The following is a 27,049-nucleotide window of genomic DNA, read 5'->3' on the forward strand; positions in this document are numbered from 1 at the left end:
GCGGAGCCACAGTCTCAGTGGAAACCACGACAGTTTGTGGAAAACACGACGCTGCCAGATAAAGTTTGACAAAGAAGTTAAAACATCGGGTTCCGATCTGAATGTGACTGATGAAGGAGAATCTTTTTGTCCTGGGTCAGAAATCAGTTTACATCCGTCAGCTGCTCTTTCATGAAACACGACAGTTTCAGTCTGCGTCCGCTGCCCGGCTGTTAAAGCTCGAAGTGGGTCAGCTACTTTCCAGTTTTCATCAAACCGTTAATTTCACACTGGTACAGTTTGCTCAAGACCCCCCCCGACAAATAGAGAATATAGCCTAATTAATTTTCCTCTGGAGAGTTTTAGCTTCGCGGTGACAGACTCAATAAAGAAGACTAATCCTCTATAGTTGTTACGACTTCTGTAATAATTAAAAATGACGACTTCTGCAGATTTTACAACACTCTCGCCTTCATTAGCTGCTCTGTCGTCTCTCATCCAGCTTCATCCTCATTAAAGGGAGGAGAAGAAGCCTCCAGTGGGTCGGCCATTACGGCTACGGCTGTTACGGCTGCTATTGTTGCCGTGGTTACAAAAGTGCGTCTTGGGTGGGGGGGCTTCGTGAAATTAAGGTCAAGCATCAGGAGGAATCAGAAGCATTTTCTGGCCGTGATTTACCAGAACCCCCCCGAAAACCCAGAGACCGACGACACCACACAGCGTCTGAGAGCGGCCCGGGAAGATTCTTCTCGGGGTCCATCCAGGAAACGAGATAAACTGAAACACTGCTCGCCCAGTGAGTGCTACAACATCATATTAAACTTACATGAGCATTGAGGATACACGGGGAACAATTCTTTAATTTTTGATCACTCTCAACCATGGCTGGATTTCTGAGGGAGGCTGCTGGGTACAGAGCCTGTGTTTTAAACGACTGTTGTAAGTCTATCAAACGACTACAAAGAGACGCACAACGACCACAGGGACAGACACACAACAGCCACTGACACAAGCAAGTCATTTGTAGTCGCTTTGTGTCTCTTTCAGTCTTTGGCTCGCGCACTCATGTGGGAGGGCTGGAGGGGGGGGGGGGGGGGCTTTAACGTGTGGATGCCCAGGGACCCATTATCTCGTCGTCCGCCCGGCTTCCTCACAGGAAAGAAAAATTACGAGGTCGTATAAATCTAATATTTGCAAAAGCAAAATAAATACAGCTTTTTAAAATGTACCAATGAGAAAAAAGGGATTCTGCCGTTTACTGAAATCCATAAAGTTGATATTAGCCTCGGATACGACCCATAGGCGGGTACCAACGGGCATTATGGTCTTTGGTTGTCAGGGTAACGGTAATAAACACAGAGTTTAAAGGGCAGCGGTGTCGGATGTTCACAACTTTCCATTGGCTTCCGTCCAGTCTCTACCCAGATGTTTCCCAGTAACTGTTCGTCCCTCTGACTGGACGAAGTACTTTTGACCCCGAGTAGCAACTACACACCTTCTCTCTCCGTCTGCAGGAGGCTCCAACGACCTCAGCCAATGAGGAGGTAGAGTATGAAGCCTGAGAGGCAGAACCCGGGGAAAATATCACCCAGACAATAACTTGCTGCTGCTCATAAAGCTCATCAGTGTGAGTAATAACTCAAGGTGACATAGATAGACGTGTGTGTGTGTGTGTGTGTGTGTGTGTGTGTGTGTGTGTGTGTGTGTGTGTGTGTGTGTGTGTGTGTGTGTCGGTCAGAAGCCTCAGTGCAGGTAAAGCTTCAGCCTCCTGTTAAATGCAGATGAGTCTTTGCAGCTCTGCCGGTGCCTTGCTCCAGGGAACCTTCAGGGGGAATTTTCTGGTGCAACAACAAGCAGCGTTGGGGGGGGGGGGGGGGGGACCTTGTTACCGTGACACAGCAATGGAACAATCTAACATCCTTTTCCTTTTTTGCTTTTAAAATTTACATTGTAGTCGCCGGTATCCTTAAAATAATGTCACTTGCGTCATACATTTAATTTCACAGTCATTATGCGGTGAATTAAAGACGAGGAAACAGGAGGATTCTCTCTTTCTCAACAGCAGCACCTTGGTTCTCTCTTCCCTCACTTCTCTCTCTCTCAGAACAAAGCAGATCTGTGCCTTTGATCATCCTCCTCCCTCCGTGTGACCCTCACTTATAAATATTCATCCGTCTCTTCAGCAGAGGGACTGAATCTGATTTTCACTTTCTGTTTGGATGGAGATTCTCACAGCTCCACGACAGCCGACAAAAAAACCCAGTCTTGTTTGTCGTTTGGCACAAACGCTGTTTACATCTGCACATCTGTGAAGCTGTAAAGACTCTCACGGATATTCCGCCCTGACGAGCTGCAGTTGAAAGGAACACGATCAACAACAGTCGCAGCAAACTCTCAAAGCTCCCGCTTAATTAATCTTTGTGCACCGCTGTTGGGTTTGGGATTTAACGGCGTCCACCGGCCAAATGCTGCTAATCTTTACAGTTTGATTTGGGATAATAGCCTGTGCTGGAGAACTGGAGACCAACAGGGCAAAGAAACAGAACCCGGCTGCAGCTGGACCACATTAATAATAAGAGATAGGAAACTAGTAACATCTGGACCAGATGGATCCAGGATAAGAACCATACAGCATCTGGACCAGGAGGATAAAGATTAAAAGCTTTGCTCGACAGATCTAGATTAGCTGCCAGATCAACACCTTGTTCACGTACAAGTGAAGAGGAATCGGTCAAACAGGACGGATTCCACATCTACCCTGAGCCAAAAGTCAAAACGCACAGAAAACACAGATGTGCTCGTGCACATGTGGAGTCTAAGAGGTTTGCTACAGGACTCGTGGATCTGGGTTCTCGACACTTGGACTAAGTTGCTGCAGAGTTCAGATCAGGACGGTTCAGATGAGACGATGCAGCGTCTGAGTCTCTGAGGCTCGAGACCGAAGCTTCGTCTGATTCAGTTTCTCTGCAGAAATCAACGTGACTGGAATCCCTGAAAGTTCCAAACTCTGACCGAGGTCAGACCTAATTATAGAGACGATCCAACCAAATATAGATTAACATATCGGCCCCTGATAAGGACGATGAAAATGCTAATTCATTCACACCGGGGCGAGAAACTCTGAAGAACATCTGAGAGTCGACTTCAGCTCGTTTCTTTCTTTTATCTTCTATTGTCGCTGGATATTTCATCTCATTCTCTTCTATCGTTTTCAATTGTGTTGTATTTTCCTTCCTCATTTCAGCCCTGAAACATTTGAATCTTGTTTGAAGTAACTTCCACTCCAACATGGATGTGACAGTGAATTATTTCAGCAGCACAGATGTTTTATTTCTGGCCTGTAACCTGATGTAAAACAGTTTAAGTCTGTAACTTCCACAGTTTAATGAACATACAGAACATCAGAGTAAACCTGAGATGACTCCACACGACACAAACATAGAAACAACATCAATAAATTAAAGTTGGTCATGAATAAAATATGTCAAAAGTGCATTTGACTGGTTGAATTACATTTCTATTATTTAGAAGACAAGGCTGTGTTTTAGTTTTATTCTGCGTTTTCATCACTTTTGACAAATCCAGAGGGAAAATTAAATTCAGCTGTTTGGTTCTGACTGAAGATGTAAATCTTTAAAATACTGTTTACAGGAAGGTATTTTCTGTAAATAGAAAAAGTGTGTGTGTGTGTATAATGTGTGTATAATATATTGTATATATCACTACATTTGTGGTTCATTATATCTGTTAAGCATAAGGTTTGTGTGTGTGTGTGTGTGTATCGCAGCTCTAATAAGCCTTACACAGACACACACACACACACACACACACACACACACACACACAGACACACAGACACACACACACACTCAGGGTGTAAGATGTTTGTTTATGGCCTGTTAATTAGCCTCGGACATGAGCAGGAGGCAGACACACACACACACACACACACACACACACACACACACACACACACACACACACACGCACACACACACACACACACACACACACACAAAACTGTATTCCTCTCACACATTATTATTGATGGAACACTCGAGTCCTTCAGCTGTGAAACACGAGGAGGCTGCAGGTGAATCTCAGATTTTCACTTCAACAACAGTTGATTTAATTTCTCGTTCTCAATGATTAATCGATAATCAGTAAATCAACGACATAATTAATTAAGTTCGCTGATTCTTCAGAGAATAATTCATGAGTGTAGATGAAATAAATCACCGTGTTTAGAGGACTGATATCTACGAGAATGAAGCTGCCTCACATTTCACATCTCTGAGGAGACTGAGCTTTGTTTTCAAAGAACATGAAACAGCTTCTCGCTTTACTGAGTCTCGATGAAGACAAAAGGGATGGGGGGGGGGGGGAGATGAAACAAACAAACAAACCAGCGAGTTGTTAGAGTTTCTTTTTTTAAACTTCCCAGATCAACAACAGCTCAAGTGAGAGTCGAGAGGTCAAAGGTCAAAATATGGTGAAAGGTGGAAGAAAGTGCAGATGGAAGAAATGGGTCCGATGTAATGTGAGTTTAATACAGACGAGTGTGTGTGTGTGTGTGTGTGTGTGTGTGTGTGTGTGTGTGTGTGTGTGTGTGTGTGTGTGTGTGTGTGTGTGTGTGGCTCTCTACTGTACTGATGATTGACGGCTCTGTCCTCCTCTTGTCCCCTCTAACACCTGACTGGAGAAAAACACTCCTCCCCGAGCTGTCAGTCATCCCTGCGCTCGACTGACTGTCAACCAGGAAACAACATGGCCGCTGAGCTGGAAACATCCAACTCCTCCAACACGAGGTTTGTGAAGGACTCATTGTAAAAGGGAAGGAGCTTCACTTCATCGTCCGTCCACAAACTATCTCACATCAGAAATCACCTGGTCTCAGTTTCTAGTGAAGAAGTGGACTGATGAAGACGTTCAGTTTGGAGAGGAAGATGAGATTCAAGTATCCAGCTGAGCTGAATCCCTCCGACTGATGTTCTCGGGATTTAAACCTCAGAGTGTTTCAGGGTTGAGGTTATCACGGGTTCTGGTGCAGCTTTGATCTGCAGCTTTGATCGGAGGCTGGTAAAGGTTAAGATGGAGGTGAAGGGAACGCAGGACGTCCACTGGGAATCTCCAGAAGCACAGAGAGACAAATGTGCTCACGTTGAACTGAGCTGTCACACGGGGCGTAACTCCCACTGAGCTGCTTCCTCCTGCTGATGGTTCTAATAACGTGATCAACAGATGAAGAGACCAAACCAGTTTCTCTTTGTCTGTTTTAATTAACGGAAACCTGAGGGGAATAAACTGAGCACAAACAAATCCTACGAGTGTGTGTGTGTGTGTCTGTCTGTGTGTGTGTGTGTGTCTGTGTGTGTGTGTGTGTGGTCGCACGTCAAAATCACTTGGTCCACTCGGAGGTTTCCGTGCAGTGACTCGTTCACAACAGTGAGCAGATGGAAAGAAGTCGTGCCGTCAGTTCTGCTGCACACATCCACACAGGGAGCACATCTGGACGCACGTAACAAACCACGCTGTGCACGTGACCTCAGACAGTTACTACCTTTATATAACCTACAATCATATATATCATATATATAAGATCGTATATAAAGATGGACGACGCGTCTCCACTTCTTTCTCTGGCTGTCTCGCCCCGATTATTATTATCAAGACACTTCTTATCAACCACAGTAACATGTATTGGAGGGATGTGATACCGAGGCTCCTCTCCATCATATATCAACTCAACATGTAGCCCATAAGAATCCTTAATATCACAATAATGCAACGTTTTTCAATACAGCAACTAGTGGCCATCAGTGGTACTGCAGCTCAGAGCAACAGGTGTGCTCAGTTAGTGTCTGAGCGGATCTGCTCTCTAACTAGCGTGTTCCTCTCAGCTGACGGACGACAGCTTCCTGTCTGCTCTCATCTCGCTCCACACTCCCTCCATCTGCTCACCTGAGATCAGCAGCGCAACACGAACACGTCAACAACAGCAGCGTAAATCCAACAAGACACCGGCACCACTTTCATTTTCCATCACCAGTCTGCTGTTAAAATTACTACGTGTCGCGTGTGTAATGGTTCCTGACTGGGAGTCGACCCAGCGGCCCGATGTGAGTCTGTGGAGTGGAAACAGGTTCAGTGTAGAACACGGAACCAGAACAACGATCAGATTTAAACATGATTCTTCTTTTCAGAACCTTTGAGTCCTCGTTTCATCCTTTGTCTGACGGACATGAAAAACATGATGAAGCTAATCTGACGGTTCAGACATTCATCGTCTCCAGAGGAAAATTCCTAATGACTTTGGTTTCCTGAGTTTTTTTTCACCATAAACTTTGTGAAAAAAACCTTCCTGAATCTAATCCTTTATTCAAATCTGCTCCAATATTTAATAGATTCTTCTTTTGCCCTTTTCCCTTTTGCCAAATATTGTGGAAATGGTTTGAATAATTGTTTAATAAATGCAGATGGAAACACAACCTCATACTAATAACTGATCTGCGAATCCACACTGAACCTAAATCTCTGTTTCTGTTTTCCAGTTAAAGTTCTTACACGTGAACGAGCTGATTATTGAAAGCACAACTTTCTCCCTCCATCCGTCAGTGTGTGTGTGTGTGTGTGTGTGTGTGTGTGTGTGTGTGTGTGTGTGTGTGTGTGTGTGTGTGTGTGTGTGTGTGTGTGAGGGAGATAAGTGACTTCAGGATGGAATGAAAAACTGCACACGAGACTTTACTTTTATCGTTTCTCTTTCTTCTCGCTCTCTCGCTCTAAACCTCGCTCTCTCGCTCTAAACCAACAAAACAGACGAGCGAAGCTGCACGAAAACGACAAAAAACCAAAGTGAAACGAGTCAAAATCAAACAAAAACACCGGCACTTCATCTTTTATGACCTGTGCAATAAAATCTGTGGCTTTATATACAGCAGAGCATCGGAGTGAGAAGCTTAACGTTGTTATTCGCTCTGTTCTCTCTGCTCCACACCAGAGGCTGCCTGAGGGAAACATTAATCCAGACTCAGCACAGAGAGACGCGGGTCTGAGGCCACGTCCTGAAGGAAAATTACATGAGAACGACACTTTCTTCAGTCAGCCAGCGGCGCTGCAATATTTACACTGCAGCTTTTCATTTTCATCATCAAAAACCAAAACGAGCGCAAGCACTTTAACGTTTAAAGGGCCGGTTCATCCGCTGCAGAAATCTTCAGTTTCACCTCCAGTCGCATCAGAAACAAAACTCTGCCTCTGAAACGTCTCCAATCAAATAATTCATCATCTCGTCACGTATTCAACGTCGTACTGCACACACACACACACACACACACACACACACACACACACACACACACACACACACACACACACACACACACACACACACACACACACACACACACACATTGATGTTTCCGTTGAAGCCATTTTGAATTGTTTACGACTTCATCATTTGCCTCAGTTTCAGGAACATTCTGATCTTTTCCTCGTCAGCCTTGGTTTTATTTCCTGTTCCACTCACATCCTGTAGCTGAGTGTGAACCAGCGATGTCACTTCCCAGCGGCGGCTTCAGGCTCAGTGTCGTGTTTTTTGTCTTTAACACGTCGTCCTGCAGGTGCATCATTTCCTCTGAAGCATCATTTAAACTTTATTTAAAGCTCCACATGGTGTTTTGACTCATGCCGACATGACAGGGACGTGTGACACTTGACAGAAATCAGACAGTAAATAATAAACTGACAGGTAAACTGACGCTGCACTGTTTCTTCAAATAGTTATTTAAAATTTTTTAATATTCCTTCTGCATCTGCAAAATCCAAACAATCCAGGGAAACCATGGAGTGAATTTCAGGAGTAAGAAGTTTAGAAACATCCCATCGAGGTCGAAAACTAATCAATGTTTCTCGGCCCGTGGCTCCACTCTCCAGCCGACTTCCCTAAAAACCTGTTCTCAAATATCCTGCTCGGAGAAGAGCAGCACAAACAGAAGAGACGGAATCCGTCACCTCGGAGCTACCGAGCGCAGACAGGCGGCGTGAAGAGGGATCAGAACTGAGCATCAGCGTCTCCTCGAGACCTCGTCCTGCTCCAGTCTCAGACTGTGGAGAAACTGTTTTCATCCTAAATCCTCAGACACGAGACACAGGCCTCCACACACACGTCTTCAGAAACAATAACCTGCTCAGAATAATAATGTGACGGATTCTGTTTTGCTTTAGTTTCATTACAGATGTTCAAAATGAATCTTAATCCTTCTTCTGACTCTATGAATATGTGAATATTAAAGTTCATTTCCAATTTTCTTTTAAAACCTGCAGTGAAATCCAGCTGATACGTTCAGAGCTCGTACGTCTGCATCCACTTGTTCATCCTGAGATATCTGTAAACCCCCCCGAAGTCCAGTGCATGTCTGAAGGCAGCTCGTTAAAGAAAGTGATAAATAATTCCTGCATCTGCCCTTTTGTCCAGATCTGCACCAAATTTTAACGAGTTATTTTTGGACCCGTGTCCCATCATTCAACCAAGTGCAAATCCATCAAGTAGTTTCTGCTTAATCCTGCTGCCAAACTAGAAAACCAACAGACAAAGGGACCGGGTGGAAACTGGCTCCTCCAGCAGATGAAAGTCCGACACGTTCCCAGAGCATCAACAACACAACTCGTCTCCACCGTCTCACTGTGGCCGGGCTCCAAACTGAAAAGGTTGTGTTGTGTGTTTGTCGACGGTGAAAAGTTTGGACGTTTCCCGCGGCGTCGCCACCTCCTGCAGTTTGATTAACAGTCGCAGAGGTTTAATGTCGCAGCTGCCACCTCAGGTGCCGCCTACACTTCATCCTGCCGTGTTTTCCTGCCTGAGCTGCAGCAGCGAGCAGCGAGCAGCGAGGAGCAGAACACGAGCGAGTTAATTACATTTCCAACAAGCTCTGAATCCCAGTTATTAAAGAGTCTGAGCAAAATCAGGCTCACGTCCACTCGGACGCGTGTGACCAGGTGGTGGAAAGAAAACTGAATATACAGAAGAGGAGGTCAAACCTCTGTGGACACCAGGGGGCGCAGCTCTTATGAAACATTTTAAAAACAAATCTGGTTAATGAAAATGTTAAAATTTGGGTGAAATATAAAAATGAAGAGGAGCTTTGACTTTTGTAAAATGATCTGAGTTGAAATGATCGATTCAGTATAATTTCATAACAATAAATAACAAATATTAACTGTAATTCTTTCAATTTGTTTTCATGAAACCATTTAAAGAAGATGAGGCGATCGTTCAAACGTTCAAATCGTGTTAAATATGAACCATATTCATGCTGGATTTCTTTTACCAATACATTTTATTTTTCCAAACTTGACCTAAAGCTTGATTTTACCTATATTCCAATAAAACCTATTAATACGTGTGAGGTCGTGCAGATCGCAGGCGGTCGGGCCGTCCTACCTGGTGACAGATCTCGTGGACGACCACCATGGTCAGCTCCATCTGATAGGACGAGGACGACACCTCGGCGTCCAGCAGGATCTTCTGCTCCACGAACACGCTCAGGCCCCAGTTCTCCATGGCGGCGTACGGATGCTTGGGCACCGCCAACAAGTCTGAGAAAGGAAGCAGACACAACAACACGTTACTCGATGTGCTCCTCTATTAATAAAAGCCGTGAGTTTCATCCAGCGAGACGCCGCCATTTGAAGAACCAAAAAAACAAAAAAAACAGTGGCTCTGACAGAGCGACTGCAAATCTCATTTTAGGTTCAAATTAAACTCATGAGTCATTTTAACAACCTGCCAGAGAATCCCTTTATCCCCACAACATGGATATATGGAGTTTCTCAGAGATAACTCTACATATATCTGTAAAGGAGGCGCAGAGAACAGGAGGGATGAAGGAGGAAAGAAGGAGAGCGAGGCGAGGAGGTGAAGGAGGAGTTTACGTTCAGGAGAGGAGATTTATTAGAGAGCGACAGTCGTAATTAAAAGTCAGACTTCAGGAAGTGTAGAGTCACGTCGCTGGACACGGAGCCAAGGAAAAGTGGAAGTCATCCACATAAAGCTGAGGCCAAAGTCTTAATTAATCTTAAATTCAAAATGACTGCGACTCGAAGAAGGAAACTTATACGACGACGTTTCCCTCATGAGTTTTATTCATGTGATCAGAAAGAGTTTCTCTCCCTAACCCCGTTTCCAACAAACATCTGTGTATGAAGAGTTCTGGAGACGTTCTCAAAGTGTGGATGATAAATGTACCGACAAGGAAAAATCAAATGTCTAATATATTAAACAAATCTATTAACTTTTAATATCTTCTTTAAATTTGATAAGAAACATGTTTTGAATATCTGTCCCTACAGTTCCCATCATGACGATGGATATATATATTTATATGTGATGATGTTGTAAACAGACAGGATCCACATCTGTGTGGAAGTTATCGACACATCGTGCTGCAGCTCATCAGGCTGCTGGTCTACCCAGAATGCACCTCTCTCTCACAGTGAAGTCAGTGAAGTGTTACAGCTTTTGATAAACCTTTAAATTGATGGCCCCGTTACTCAGCCTGTTCTCTCTGGATCATATTTCCTCATCTCGTCAGAACCTGAAGCAACACCTCCACAGCAGAGTTTCCTTTTTCTGATTTATGACTCCGGGAACAAGAAGGAGAAGAAGAAGAGGAGTAAATGTTTGATGAAGAAAAGAAGCCTCAGTCAAGAGCGAAGGGTTGAAGAAGACTGCAGGCGCACAAATCTATTTCATATCAAATAACTGGGAAAGGCTGAAACTCGGCAACTTCCTGTCCTGCTCAGTCGCAGCGTTTCCATCAAACGTGATCTGATGGGGAATCTGCCCGGCAGCAAACCCACAGCAGGAGAACATGGAGGAGCCTTCAGCAGCCGAGGAGCCTCGTGTCTGGCTCAGGAGGTGGTGGAGACCAAACACAGAGCTCAGGGGGATAATGACGCTCATGTGGAAACAGGCCGGGGACAAAGTCTGCAGTTGTTTGAAGAGAAAAGTGAAATTAGAAATAAAAAACAGCAGCAAATGGGTTTTTTCGCTTCAGAGAGGAGACCTGATTAAAAGAGGAGGAGGAGAAGAAAGAGGAGGTGAAGAGGTGAGAATGAGTTTTTTCGCAATAACAGAAAGACGAGAAGACGAGGTCTCGCTTTCCGGTGAAAAGAGTGAACGGATTTTTAAATTCAACATCATTAACTCACACAGCGTTTCAGCTGCAGCGCCCGAGTTCCACCATCAATATATTCAATGAGATCTGAAACCAACAAAACCAGTTTGAACCCCCCCCCCCCCCCCCGCTCCAGGTCTTTGTCTCTGAACAGAATGAATCAGAGAAGAGACGAGACGAAGGGAAAAGACAGCTTCTTATTTCTAAAAGAGGAGAAATGATGACAACCAGGTTTCTTTTACTGGTTTCAGGAAACATTAGGGAGTTGCTGTTCCTCACCAGTAGCAAAATGAACCTTTTTGATTTTAACGACCACAACCTTTTGTTTCTGCCTTAAACTCAGGAGATTTTTATCATCATCCTTTATATCATAAATCATCCAAACATTTGTGCTCAGGGTCATAAATATCATATCAGGTGACTTTTACGTTTAAAGAAATTAAAAAAGTTCAGGTTCTTAATAAATGTAACGGTGTTTAATGAACCAACGAGTACGAATCTGTTTTCTGCTGCAGGCGACGTTTCACAGCTCGGTCTTTGCTCTGTGTTTCACTGTCTCCTCACGCATCACTGTCAGCCTGCAAGTGTCAATCACCAGTGCAAACAATGACATCACCGCAGTCTGACAGCTGTCACTCATCATCAACTGATCCGGGGGTTAGGGGGGGGGGCGGCTCCCAGCAGGAGGTCGGCGGCTCAGAAACATCCAGACAGAGAAACACATGACGCAACAACAGGAAGTGAAGAGGAGATGAAACACACACTCACACAGGAACAACACACAGACAGATGTTAACACTACACGACTGTCAGAGGTTTTCAAAGCTCGGGAATGACTCAACACTTACACTGTGTAAACAGGCCTGTCTCCAGGACAAGGTTCAAACATGAGGAATCTAAGACTTTCTAGGACCGAACTGGATGAAAATACAGATCTGTGATGTGAAGGAAGAACTGAAGATGAGCTGAAGTCGAGGATAAACCTGGAAACACCAGTTTGAACGTCCCAGCTCCTCTGAATCACTCCAGAGTCAAACTGATAGAAAGAAAAGACACAACACTGGGACTCCGAGTTCCATGAAACCAAATGTCTTGTCTCCTGACCGACGAAGTTTGGTTTCCGAGTCGATGAAGAGCTTTGGTTTGGAAACGTGAGACGAACTGTTGAAGCCGAGCCGAAGAGAAACGTGTGAAAAACACTGTCACGAGGTGAAATATGACCGAGCTCCAGCAGACACTTATTTCTCGGCGTCATGGAGGAGACACGAACATATTTCACTCAACACAAACAACGGCATCGTGAATAAACACTCTCACCGGCGCTGAGCTCGGCTGGAGAGGAGCCGACCCGGTGTGAGACGACCTGTTATCCTCATCTTCTCCGTGTGGAGCTGCTGCTCAGAGCTGATCTGTCAGACGAGTCATCACTCAGTGTTTGTAGGTCAGAGACAAAGTGTCCTCTGCCGCCGCGAGTCAGAGACAAAGTGTCCTCTGCCGCCGCGAGTCACCGAACAGCCGCACGCTCATCAGACGCTTCGCCGCTTCACACGCCGCCTGAAGGCTTCGGGCCCGGTAACCGTGACAACGGCATCAAATGTTTCAGGAAGCTTTTTGTCCTAAAAATCAAAAATTTGGGAAACTATAAAAAATGATATTATAAAGAGAAAAGTTTGCTTTAAAGAGACGTGTCTGTTTTAAAGTCGTGCGACAGAACGAGATCGTCGTATAAATTCAGGATTCCGTGTCGTTAGCTTTGGTTTGTCATCGTCAAGTATCGGTAAATAATTTAAAGATGAACATTGAAGTGATTTAGTTTTAGTTTCTCTTTAAATGTCAGATTTGTACAGAACCTCCTAAAGTCAGCCATGTGGTTTATACCCCTGTGTGTGTGTGTGTGTGTGTGTGTGTGTGTGTGTGTGTGTGTGTGTGTGTGTGTGTGCGTGTGCGTCACTGAGCAGCTCCAGCCCTCTGATTGGCTCAGACTAATTTAAGCGAGCGTGTACGACATGGTTAACTAATCACAGCCAGGAGGAGGCGGAGCGTGACAGACAGAATACGACTGGCAGCTCAGCTAATTCATTATAAAACACGTAAGTTACCATGGAAACAGAGCTGTGACACGCCAGGTCCACCGCTGCCGTCCAATCCCCGTCCAGCTCCGCATCTTAAGGCTGCATGTGATTGGCTGACAGCTCATTATCCACATGGCTGGGGCTCAGAGAGCAGAACTGATTGGCCGGCTGAGGGAAAGTGGTGCGATTGGTTTAACTTAAGGGGGAAATGCAAATGAGAGCGTTTGGTTTAAGGTGGAATATGCAAACGAGACATTATACTCAATAGACATTTAAATTAAAACGAAATGAGTCGTTTCACTTTGCTGCGAAATGAGTCCTTCAGGAGGTTTAGTCTCACACACACACACACACACACACACACACACACACACACACACACACACACACACACACACACACACACACACACACACACACACGCGGAATGGAAGCAGAATTATATTGACTTCACACTCCGTCTCCTGTGGCTGTTCTGGTGTTTCACCTGCTTTCTGTCTGCGCCTGCAGCTTCTCTTTTATTACTTATATTCTCTTTTTTAATGTCAGATGGAAAACAGCTGCACCAATTTACTCATTTGGACTCGGCAGAAAAATTACAGAAATTCTTCTCTGAACCAGTGACGCTGAGGTGAAGTCACGGTGACGTGCAGAGCTACGGCTCAGCCTCCTGTGCTCGGTCTGATGGTCGAATGGTCGAATGGTCGAATGGTCGAATGGTTCTGGAGAAGCTGGTTGTGTCTGAGAAAGTAATTCTTCAGGTTTGCCAACTTCTTGGAGTGTTGATAGAAAGCCACAGACCGGAGGTGTGGACTTTCACAGGTCTAACAAGGTGACAGAGTTGGAAACATAAGAAATAAACTTCATGTGGTCTGGGCCTCAGTTTTCACCTTTTCTTTCCAACCTGCCTCTTCCAAGTCCCCAAATAACCTCTGAGGGTCGGTTGATTGGTCGGTTTGATAGAAGGTCGGTGGATTGGTTGGATAGTTTTTAAGCAGTACTACCGAAAAACAACCAAACTGATACTAAATACATCTGAAACACTCATATTTAACATTTTAGTGGAGTGATATCTACGAGTGGGTGAAACCTGCAGCAGCTTGATTAAACTCAAAGTGACTGTTGAGCCTTGACAGAAACATGAGCTCTAGTTTTCAAGTGCAAATCACAAAACATCTAATTCCCCCCAAAAATATACCAATAACTCCTCACACACACCCACAGGTTTTTGCACAATGGCAGAAATATTTCTGCTTCACTGAGGTCGACAGCACAAACTGAAAAGTAGCAGAAGCCGCGTGCAGTGGTAAGTCACGGGGGTTTCATCTCGGGTCGTTTAGCCGACTCGCCGGAGGCTGCACCGCATCAGTGACCATGAGGAGGAGCTGGTGGAAGAGAAACTGCAGCTTCCTTCACCCGAGGAGTGAACGTCAGTAACACACACACACACAGACACACACACACACAAAAACAACTGTGTTGGCAGTTTAATTGGCAGCATCAGGCAAAAATAACAGCACCTCATATTTTCTGCTGCTTGTATGAACTGTGGCCGAATCCTGACGAACACGCCGCTGTCACCGCTGCCGGATGGCGCCTGTAATTGCCTCCGAATCCCAACGACAGACTGGCTGGTTTCATGAGTGGCTGCTGGGCTGCAAGATTTGATCGAGTGTGTGTGTGTGTGTGTGTGTGTGTGTGTGTGTGTGTGTGTGTGTGTGTGTGTGTGTGTGTGTGTGTGTGTGTGTGTGTGCGTGCGTCAGCAGTTAGACAGAAACCTGACTGATGAGTTCAGGTTGGATCTCGGTCGGTTTACGAACTAGACTTGGATTTAAAATTTAAACATTTGTCAACGTCGTCTGTTTCCAACCTTTGTTCAAGCAGCTAATTACAAACCAGAGGAAAAGACGACGGCAGAGACGAATCCAAACAGAGCGACGTGAACAAATACGGTTGTTGTTGAGGAAACTGAATCGTAACCGGCAGACGAGGGAGTGAGACGTTTTGTTCGTGTTGCTGAGGCGATCAGGGAGAATGGAATCCAGACCAGAGGAGCTGGACCCCGAGGTTCACATCCGGCTGTCGGGTTTGTTTTCGGACACATTTTTAGCCAAAGAAGGAAAACGTCAGGTCGGAGAGTTTTTAAAATATTCCACCACAATCTCTCCCCCCCAACCTCCAGGTTCTGTTTGACTTGTCTGGAGAGAAGCATGAAAGCAGAGCTGAAGTGACGGTTAATTAATAGATGAGTTGATCAGCAGAAAATTAATTGGCAACAAAGGCGAGGAGGAGACAGAGCGAGGGGGGGGGGGGGGGGCAGGGAGGACACATGGCAGCTGCTGTTCTTGTGGGATTTAATGTCCTGACTGACAAAAAAATCTTCCAAGATGATAAAACACTGTTTGATGCAGACTGGGAAGTTTTCTTGCTGGTTCTTCTTCGTGTCCTGTGATTTCACTGACGTCTTCGTCCTCCACTCACAGCTTCTCAGTCCGGGACCCTGGGCTTCGTCTGCGTCCGTCCTCACCGCGTCGCAGATGAAACCACACGTCCACACGACTTCTCTCAGTTTCAGTGTCGTTCACACTCCAGCGTTTGTCTCAGTTTCAACCCCCCCCCCCCGCCCCTCTGCGGTCGAGCTCCACTTGTCCACCAATTATCTTTCGCTCGTGGAGATAAGAGCTGCTCCATATTCAGCAGACGGCAGAAGAGAGAACAGAGGAGACACGTTGAATGTTAAAAACTTCTCCGCAGCCATGAGACCAAACCTACGGCTCACAAATAACAAACAGCCGCGGCGAGTGCTGCTGGAGGCCACGGTGTTCATTACACCCCATAATATGAAGGAGCCTCGCGGAATAAACAGCACACTGATGATTCGGCTGTTCTCAGGAGTGAAGCTGAAAATGTAAAAGTTAAAGAGAAGATCATTAAAACTGGAAGAGTTCAACCGGGATGTGGTCAACCGACGAGGACAAAAGTATGTGGACACCTGAGCATCACAAGGTTAACGTACACCCACACCTGCACCTCGTGATTTAACACAACGCACAATGTCCACATGTAACGCAACTAAATCCTGCTGTAAGCCAGTGGGTGATGTAAAACAGTAATTATCATATTAATGAGGTCATTGTGTCTTCATGCTGCTGGTGTCCGTTTCAGCTCTTTATCTGTTTACAGTGTTTTCATTCTGCTCAGTTCCCAGAGCAGCTCTTCTCATTTACATGCTTTTCTCTTCCTGTTGTCACGGAACACGACAGATTTGAATTAGTGACAGAAACTTGGCCCAACAGACGACACGTTGTTTCCCATCACTCGCTATCAAGACATTTCCAAGATGCTACTGGTTTTAAGACGGTGATTCTGACGAGAAACTGGATCCACACGACTGACCAGTTTAAACGTGTCTGTAACTTCATCTGTCAGTTACAGACACGTTTAAAGAGCTGGACCTGCAGCTCTGACAGAAACGAACGTACCACAAACATGAGGTGAGAGGAAGTCACTTCACTGGAGAATAAGCAACAGGAACAGTTTCCTGGCTGTGAACATCAATTATCGGTTCTAACAACACACACACACACACACACACACACACACACACACACACACACACACACACACACACACACACACATGCAAATCAAGGTGATGCTGAAGATGTTGAGCTGCCGCTTCCGACACAAACTTTAAATCTGTCTGCTGCTCTGCACAAGTGGAAAATCTATATTTGAGTGATGAGTGTGTGTGTGTGTTTGGTGTGTGTGTGTGTGTTTGGTGTGTGTGTTTGGTGTGGGTGGGTGTGTGTGTGTGTGTGTAGAGGAGACTCAGAGGACAGGGACCATCAGATCGCCCGGGGGTCCAGCTGATTGGCCTGCTGCCAGCCCGGGCCAATCAGAGGCCCTGATTTCCCCGCAGTGATAAAAGCTGAAAAACATTTTTACGGCCGAGCGGAGACGACCTTTAAACTGAAGTATCATAATAACACACCTGGAAATTCTCCGTTTAATGTAATAAATGACCTGATTAGGATCGTTAGCCGCCTGGTCTGTTGGAAATGTTATTTTTGGAAGTCGATCTGTCGGGGGCGGCGCTGCGGTGACCTTTGTTTACAGCGTCCAGAGGATTTCTGAAGAAATACGTCATATGAATTACTTCTGCTGCTCTTTGTTCCTCTTCTCATCATCTGATTGTGAACTCATCTTCCCATGATGCAACTCTAACTTCCAGAGTGATGAGACGCAACAAAAGGACGTTTTAAACCTTCAGATCTCCGCTTTTCAAACTGTTTACCGCTACACGGATTACTTATTACTTTGAAGGACGTTTGTTTGCCTCCATTGTTAGAAATAGAAATAGATGCCACGGAGGACAAAGCACCTCCTGCAGCGAGACGTGTTCCCAGCGATTAAATGATGACAAAGGAAGAAAATAAAAGTGTGATGATGTTTGTGAAGTGTGTGATGACAAGGAGCCGATAAGACGATCCTGCCTGAGACGTCTTTTCTTTAACCTTTCGACAGATCGTTCTCTCTGATCCATAGAAAACAGAGGCTGGTACGTTTTACTACTATTAACTATTGGTTATGAGGGTTGTGGACACATTTGCTCGAAGGTTTAAGTTCTGACCCAAGAACTTTCCGACGCAGGATCTGATACGAATAGAACGAGGACGTCAGCGTACAGAGACGTCCTGAGATCAATGTCCCCTCTGTGAGTAACCGGAGAGACGGGTGAGGGTCTCAGGGATTTATATTGATGTCTCACCAGCGTGAATAGAAGGAGACAAAGAGGACAGACGTGAAGGAGCTTGAGTTTGTAACTTTTTAGGAGGAATCCAGCAAAACGAATTAACGAGACGAGCTTTCAATTTATTCATCTGTGTAAACAGAGTTTCCCCGATTGGCAGCTTATTAAACAGATAATTAAAAGGGCGACTGTCGAACCTCCAACCGACAGAAAACATGACGCTGATCTGACACGTGTCACGTTTCTGCTTCAGTTCACACGGATCAGATTTCATCGTCTTTCGTGTATAAATCACACGAAGCTGAAAGAATTAAACAATCAGCCAAACTGTCAATCAGATAAAAGATAATTAGTATTTTGAGAATCAATTCATCGTTTATGCAAAGTATTATCACGGCTCCGGTTTCTACAGCATGTGACGCTTATTCTGCAAATATCTGCAAATATCAAACACACACAAATCTATTGAAAGAATTCACTTTGGGCTGTGGAAATAAGTATGTAAAGGTTTAGCTTTGTATTGATGTTTTTAAACATGATTCACCACAAACTGTTTATTCACTAAATCAGATATAAACTATTTTTTAATAAAAATTTCCAGCTTCTACTCATTTTTTCATGTGCAAATTGAAAATGTGCATAAAAACACGAGGATTTAAACCGACAACCCCTCAACCCAGTGTCTGTGAACGTGTCAACCATCTTTCTTTTTAATCACGTTTCACTCTTTATAAAGTAATTCAATACGAAGATGTCGGCGGCGGGAGGTGAAGTGAGGACACCCAAGGCAGCGATTTAAGTATTATCATTAAAAAGTTTATAAAACTGAATTGATATTAATAAACGCTGCCTGGGCCTCAGACACTTAACCAAGGAGCTGATGCTGCTCATTAGCACTGGTGGACGCCTGTCAAACAAGTTACTGCTCCCACTTAACAGCAAAACTCTGACACCATTATCCCGTCCTGCGTGGTTGCCATGGTCACGGCGAGTGAGGAGGCGGCGGAGGGATGTCAGGTGACGGCGGCGGCTCCTTTTCAGTCGTCGTGTTCACATGAGAAACGGCAGCGAGCGGCGTTTGAACGCTGCGCCACAGTCACCGCTCAGATCTCTGACAGAGCGTCGCAGAACAACGAGGACGTTAGAGACGGATGATAACGTCTCTCTCTCTCGCCGCAGAGCGAATCTCATTAACCAGCAGACGGAGTATTTATGTAACGTCTTTATTCTGCCTTTCTCTCCGTTCTCACTCTTATTTCTCCATCTGTTTATCCCTTCGTTCTCTCCGTCCTCCCTTCCCTCTTCATCTCTTCTCCTTCTGCTCGCTTCTCTTTACATTTTGTCACATGAAATCACTCCTTCGCTGCCGCCATCTGTTTCTCCTTACTTCCCCGTCACGCTCTCTGCTTCACCAACTGCTTGTGTTTCGGCCGAACCAGCGTCAGTCAACCCGGCGTCAGTCGACCCAGCGTCAGTCGACCTGGCATCAGTCGACCAAGCGTCAGTCGACCCAGCATCAGTCCACCAGGCGTCAGTCGACCCGGCGTCAGTCGACCCAGCGTCAGTCGACCCGGCATCAGTCGACCAAGCGTCAGTTGACCCATCTTCAGTCCACCAGGCGTCAGTCGACCCAGCGTCAGTCGACCCAGCGTCAGTCGACCAAGCGTCAGTCGACCCATCTTCAGTCCACCAGGCGTCAGTCGACCTGGCGTCAGTCGACCTGGCGTCAGTCGACCTGAACTCTGGAACGACGGAGCTGATGTATCTGTGACCTCCTCATCACAGGCAGCACCAACCGATGTGCGGAGGCTCTCAGGGCCTCACAGAGATGATATATTTACAGACCTCTGACTCTGAGCTGTGAAAATGATAATGATTTATGATTTACACTGAAGTTTGCCCTTTAATAGGTGGGAATGAGCTGTGGAGCCTCTCTGATGAGCTCTAATGAGATGGAGAGTGCCTCCGGTAATCGCTCTGTAATTACACCAACACCGCACATGCAGGGGAGCGAGTGCCACAGCCAGTCGGGGTCACTGGTCTTTTTGAAGCAGAACAAACGGGTTCACACTGAGACGGAGAGTCGGGATGTGGAGGGGAAGCTGCTGCTGCTCGCTGGTTAGTTCTGCAGAGAACTGTTCTCCTGAGGCCACGTCCCAGATTCCTCCTGCAGCAGCACCACCAGCAGACGTTCAGCTGCTGGAGCCTCGTGGTGCAACATCATGTGAGGATTCTAACACGTCTGTTGTTTCACATGAGTCAGGAAGCAGTTTGTGCTGAGTTATGAATTGTCCAACTTTGTCATTTTGGGCCATGAAGGCGACTTGACTCCTCGCCGACCTCCACCAGGTCCACATTTCTGTCACGTCCTCGCATGACGACCGGGGAGAAGGGGAGCAGAACCAAAGCAGGAATCAGAAACCAGGCCGGGTCCGGTGATGAAGGCTGCAGTGTGACGGCATCGAACACTCGGGTGAACGAACCTGCCGCCGAACTGAGTCCAGAACCAAAAGAGGAAAAACAAAGTCCATCAGGTTAAATGTCTCCGCTCCTTCGACTGAGTTGTTTACCCGTCAGGATCCGAGCTGAGCTGTGGGTCAGTTCATTAACTTCCTGAGCCTCAGCCATGAAAAACACTTCTTTTCATATTCATGAGTTCACAGCTCGTAAAAAGGCAGAATCAAGGTTTTTTCTTCAATTAATTTAAAGAAATTCCGATTAAAAGACCTTGAGCAGGAGAAACAAGATGAAGAGATGCTGCCGGACCACGAGGCCTTGTAACCTCCTCACTTTATAAGCTGAGGCCTTGGTGGAGGAACCAAACATCTGGTCTCCTCACGCACGTCGGACTCAGTCTTCATTCAACCTTCATGAATTCTGTGTTTTAAAGATCAACGTCTTGTGATTCTACTTGTGTCAAACATTTATGGATCAAATCACCGCAGCAGCTTGAGTCTTTGGCTCCAAACTGTTTCTGAAGCTTTAGTTCAGTTTCTCCTGATTGTGACTTTCTGATTCCTCCTGTCAGACGAGACCCTGAACAACTTTTGGGTGAACGTGTTCTATAGATTTCAGTCTTTTCTCTTCAGGACATAACTCATTTTGTAATATGCAGATACAAGCTTGTTATGTTTTAAATTGACTGAATATATTTGCATCATGGGAGCTGAGATACTTCTGTGTGTGTATTTGTTCGGGAGTCGTGCTGATGTATTGTTTCATGTGTTCTATTTGAATATAACTGTGGTGAACATTGGACGGTTCGTCTCTCGGGGCTCATCCTACTAATAAATACATATTTCACGAACAACAGTTAGTTTGTCTTTATCAAGCGGCTCTACTGTGCGACTGAGTCCCGAACGTTGAATATATTTATTCCAGAAACATCCAAAGTGGCGAAAAGAGGTTTGATAACTCTGTGGATTGAGTTAAAGGGTAAAACTCGTGTTCATATTAGAATTATGATGCATTTGATTGTTTGTGTTTGGTCTTTATTCTCCTCCGAGGTCCCAGAGCAGATTACAGGAAACACAGAGGGTTCAATTCAAATGAATATAATCAGTCACTTGTTTTGTTCTTTTATAGAGAAATTACTTCTGTGGCTTTTATTAGATAAGAAGAAGCAAAGCGAAAATAAATAAGCAAAATAAATAAGAAGCGTCTCCCTTCATCAAAAAGTGAAATAAATCTGTGCGTCTGCAGCGAGCAGCTTCCCCCCCCCGGGTGAATATTAAGTCACTGTGGCTGAAGAAGAGTTTACATAGTAAGTAGGTGTTAACGCAGAATGTATTATTTATCACCGAGGCCGTGGAGACACACGTGAAATCCTAAATAAAATAAGAAAGGTGAGAGCTTCCCTGAGCCCGGCGCGCTCCTCACGTCCGACGTGACATAATGAATAAACAGGAAGTGACACTCCGATACCGACTGAGGGGAAATTAGTCATCGTCTTTCCTTTTTTGCAGGTTTACCCACGTTTAAAATAATCTGCATATACCTGCAGATTGAGTAAAGAGGTTCAGAGTTAGATGAGGATCACATTGAGACGGATGGACGGACGGATGGACGGACGGACGGATGGATGGACGGACGGAGAAGGACAGAAATGGATAGAATAATAAAATGATGTACGGCTCCTTACATTCTAATGAAGTCGATGCAAACAGCCCCTGTAGTAATAAATGATCCACTTCAAACAAAATCACTGCACAGAGACAGAAAGAGCTAATACAGAAGATTAATTAGCCCGGTTCATGGGATTACACACACACACACACTGAGACACACACATACACACACACACACTGAGACACACACATACACACACACACACTGAGACACACACACACACACAAAGGAAAAGTTAATCTAGTAATTAAACTTTTTTTTAAAAAATGTAATTTGTGTGTGATTCTTTTTTATTAACTCTGTCGTCTTTCCCCTCTCGACTCAGAGAAACGTACGGACGCATTCATCCTTCGGCTGCTGCTCTGGATCCAGAATCGGGATCTGACCCCAGAAAGATTTGAGGAAAAGACGTTTAGGGAGACGACATAAAAAGAGCTTATGTAAAAGAATGATAATAATATGCGAGTTCCAGCTCAGGTTGATTTAAGAGATAAGAAACAGGTAAAACTCCAGCTGCTGTTTCCACTGAGTCATTTTGAATTCTCAGCTCTTCTTAATTTGATCTGAACGTCTCCACTGAGCTCGTTAGTTTGGTTCTGATACTCTGAGGAGGTGAGTTCTGTGTGTAGGAGTTTACAACGTGGATGTAAACTCAGTAAATATCCTCAGCACCAAATTAACTTGCTCATTTGAATCTTAGATTGTGAATCAATGACCTTAATTCAAAACCTCCACTGAAAAGCTGCTGTTTTAACCCCGAGTCCAGGAAACACAGAAAAACAGGTCATCACATTAACGCTGTTTTCATTAACTCTGAAAAATCTTCTGATCAAATATCTGATGCAGAACTTCTATTAATAAAACCTCCTGTTTTAACTGTGGAGCTTATTAAACATTACAGGACTTTAAAGGATGATTCATTTCAATCCTAGGAAATATAATTCAGATCTTCAACAGGAAATCTGCCACTTTACCCCAAGAACATAAAAACTGAACTATAAAAAGTTATGATCACTATTATTCACAAAAAGGTTAAAAAATCCATGTTAGATAAAAAAAAACTCATCACTGCTGTTCTATAAGATCAAATCCAGTCCTTACATCAAATATCATATAGTTAATTATATAGCAAAGTTTCGTTATCATAGCTTTATATATATATATATTCAAAACTCAATGCAGAACTCCCAATCAAGCCACTGTATTCACAAGTGCTGCCACAACGAAGGCTGAGCTGTAAAACTGTAAACTATTCGTAATAAGAAGGAATAAGTGTCAGTAGAAGATTCTCACTGTACAACCACTTGTCTTCTTTTCTAATCAAGTACCTGAGCTCAGCGTTAAGCCCCGAGAGTCGGACTACGAGGAGATGTCATCACTGCTGCACAATTATGAGATTAACTGTGATTTAATCCTCTTGTCAAGTTAATCCTCCTTTTGTCCAGGAGCCTTCAGGCTAATGACCAGGCTCATTACGAGCACGTCACTGTTCAGAGTCCAGTGTGTGCACGCAGCTCCGGGCTGAACCACTTCTGTCTTCACGAACGTGAATCTGCACACGCTAACTGAGGTTAACCACAGAAACCCTGGAGACGCAGGAAACACCAAACACTGCTCATTACTATTCACAGCAGAGTTATTTCAGGAAATCATCAGAAACTCCTCTGTTTCCTGAAGGTAAATAAAAAGCCTGAGAATCTGAACAAGTGGTTTGTGACCAAACGAAGTCGAATCTCAAACTCAGCGACTGATGAAAGGGAAGAAATGAGATAAATCTGATGTTGGTAAAACTATGAAAAGAGACAGAAAGATGGATTCAATCGTTTCAGAAGCTGCTGCATCGACTTCATCGAGCACGAGACCATCAAGACCATCGAGACCATCGAGACCAGCGAGACCATGGAGACCATGGAGACCAGCGAGACCATCGAGACCATCGAGACCATCGAGAACATCGAGACCAGCGAGACCATCGAGACCATCGAAACCATCGAGACCATCGAGACCATCGAGGCCATCGAGACCATCGAGACCAGCGAGACCATGGAGACCAGCGAGACCATGGAGACCATCGAGGCCAGCGAGACCATCAAGACCATCGAGACCATCGAGACCAGCGAGACCATGGAGACCAGCGAGACCATGGAGACCAGCGAGACCATCGAGGCCATCGAGGCCATCGAGACCATCGAGACCATCGAGACCAGCGAGACCATCGAGACCATCGAGACCATCGAGGCCAGCGAGACCATCAAGACCATCGAGACCATCGAGACCAGCGAGACCATGGAGACCAGCGAGACCATGGAGACCAGCGAGACCATGGAGACCAGCGAGGCCATCAAGACCATCGAGACCAGCGAGGCCATCAAGACCATCGAGAACATCGAGACCAGCGAGGCCATCGAGGCCATCGAGGCCATCGAGACCATCGAGAACATCGAGACCATCGAGAGCATCGAGAGCATCGAGAGCATCGAGACCAGCGAGAACATCGAGAACATCGAGACCATCGAGACCATCGAGAACATCGAGACCATCGAGAGCATCGAGAGCATCGAGACCAGCGAGAACATCGAGAACATCGAGAACATCGAGACCATCGAGACCATCGAGGCTTGAGGCGCCACCAGCTGGACTCTCTGACAAAGACCACCAGGAGGCCCTAGAGAGCAAGGGTCAAAATGGTTGGTCAGTAAGTTGGTGGGTTAGTTGGTCAGTTGGTTGGTTGGTCAGTCAGTTGTTCAATCATTTGGTCAGTTGGTTGGTTGGTTGGTTGTTTGCCCGCCTGCTTGAAGAGCTGGCTGGTCAGTCATTCGGTTGTTCAGTCGGTTGGCTGGTTGGTGCGTCAGTTGGTGGGTTAGTTGGTCAGTAGGTTGGTTAGCTGGTCAGTAGGTTGGTTAGTTGGTCAGTAGGTTGGTTTGTTGGTCAGTAGGCTGGTTAGTTGGTCAGTAGGTTGGTTAGTTGGTCAGTAGGTTGGTTAGCTGGTCAGTAGGTTGGTTAGTTGGTCAGTAGGTTGGTTTGTTGGTCAGTAGGTTGGTTAGTTGGTCAGTAGGCTGGTTAGTTGGTCAGTAGGTTTGTTAGTTGGTCAGTAGGTTGGTTAGTTGGTCAGTAGGTTGGTTAGTTGGTCAGTCGGTTGGTTAGTTGGTCAGTAGGCTGGTTAGTTGGTCAGTAGGTTTGTTAGTTGGTCAGTAGGTTGGTTAGTTGGTCAGTAGGTTGGTTAGTTGGTCAGTAGGCTGGTTAGTTGGTCAGTAGGTTGGTTAGTTGGTCAGTAGGTTGGTTAGCTGGTCAGTAGGTTGGTTAGTTGGTCAGTAGGTTGGTTTGTTGGTCAGTAGGTTGGTTAGTTGGTCAGTAGGTTGGTTAGTTGGTCAGTAGGTTTGTTAGTTGGTCAGTAGGTTGGTTAGTTGGTCAGTAGGTTGGTTAGTTGGTCAGTAGGTTGGTTAGTTGGTCAGTCGGTTACATGAATAAGAACTTGATACTGAGTAAAGACTCTTCTAAGTAGAGCTGAGCTCCACTCGGAGGAACCAGTGTGACTGTTTCATTACAGACGCTCTCAGGCGAGTGCACAGTCCCACGAGGATCTGATTAAACACTCGGGGGGGGGGGGGGGGGGGGGGGTGAGTGTGGGTTTTTCTGAGCAGATATTAAAGCAGAGCAAAGGAAGAGAGAGAGAGAGAGAGAGAGAGAGAGAGGGAGAGAGAGAGAGAGAGAGAGAGGGAGAGAGAGAGAGAGGGAGAGAGAGAGAGAGAGAGAACAGATGGCTCCACACTGAGCCAGGGAAATAGTGAAGTCTCTGTTGTCTGATGCGGGAGGTTCAGGTATCGACAGGAATTTGAACCAACAACTTTCTGATCCCAAACCTCCAACCTCTTCTTTGTCGTCTTCCTCGTGTCATTCGGTTCTAACACATTTAATAATTCTCTCTGGCCTCGCTCCTTTTCTGTTTCCTCAACCAGGACACGTCTCCACGACCTCGTCGCCGCCGCCACGGTAAACTTCAACGCCTCTGACACGTCCCTGAATTAGCCGTTGACACGTGTCCTAATTTGTCCGTTTCAGCCGTGGAGGACGTGGTCGACGAGCCGAGAGTCTGACGGATGAGGGTCATCAGTCTGTGCTGACATGTCAGTCACGGACACGCGTGTGCGCGGCGCTCTGACAGCCAGAGCTGGAGATACAGGGTCAGACGGACCTTATCACCTCCGGACTGAACGAGGATCATTTCACTGTCACGCTTATCTAACGAGTTTGGAATTAAGAGACAAAACAAGAGGCTTGAGACACGACTGAGCTTTTTACACCCTCGATAAGTTCAACGGTAATAATCCTCTTTAAGTTGAGATGGAGAGATGAGAGAGAATAACATCTTCTGTTTCTTCTTCAGTTAGAATCTCATAACCTTTCAGATTCATCTCGATTCCTGGTTCACGTGTGTTGACCGCTCGTCTCACACGATATCAGGGAAAGTAAATATGTGTAATGGAAACTGGAGAATGTAAAACTGAAGCTGAGTTAATGCACAAAACAACAAAATAAAGGTTCTGGTCTCAGTATTTGACTTTGACTTTTCCATTTCATGATTCTTTGAACTACTAATACAACATAACTATAATCAATAAGGTAACCCCAGACAGATATGAATCAGTTTTACAGTTTGTATCGTTGAAATAAAATAAAAGTTGTTGAAGGTTCGAACCTCCACTGAGGTCAGATCCTCTGGATTAGGTGGAAACGCAGCGTCATCACAGTTTCAGGTGGTTTTTCTCTGTTGTTCCAGCTGCGATCGAAGCGGCTCAGACGTTCATTAACTGCATCAGCATTTACTTTACTCTGCAATTCACTCCTCTTATATCCACTGGACCCCCCCCCCCCCATCGCTTCCTTTATCTAATGACGTCTGCGTGTCAGGGCCGAAAGTATGTGGACACCCGGAGATGACAGGGA

The 27,049-nt window shown here is 45.4% G+C and overlaps 1 protein-coding gene across 1 annotated transcript in view; it reads right to left on the minus strand.

Annotated features, from left to right (window-relative positions):
* Positions 1 to 27,049, minus strand: part of LOC117757011 (thyrotropin-releasing hormone-degrading ectoenzyme-like) — a 114,869-nt gene that overhangs the window by 41,002 nt on the left and 46,818 nt on the right. Inside the window, 1 exon segment of the mRNA XM_034577724.1 lies at positions 9,419 to 9,573. Within this exon segment, the coding sequence (XP_034433615.1) occupies positions 9,419 to 9,573 (155 nt within the window).

Source organism: Hippoglossus hippoglossus, chromosome 23, assembly GCF_009819705.1.
Source record: "Hippoglossus hippoglossus isolate fHipHip1 chromosome 23, fHipHip1.pri, whole genome shotgun sequence".
Taxonomy (NCBI): Eukaryota; Metazoa; Chordata; class Actinopteri; order Pleuronectiformes; family Pleuronectidae; genus Hippoglossus; species Hippoglossus hippoglossus.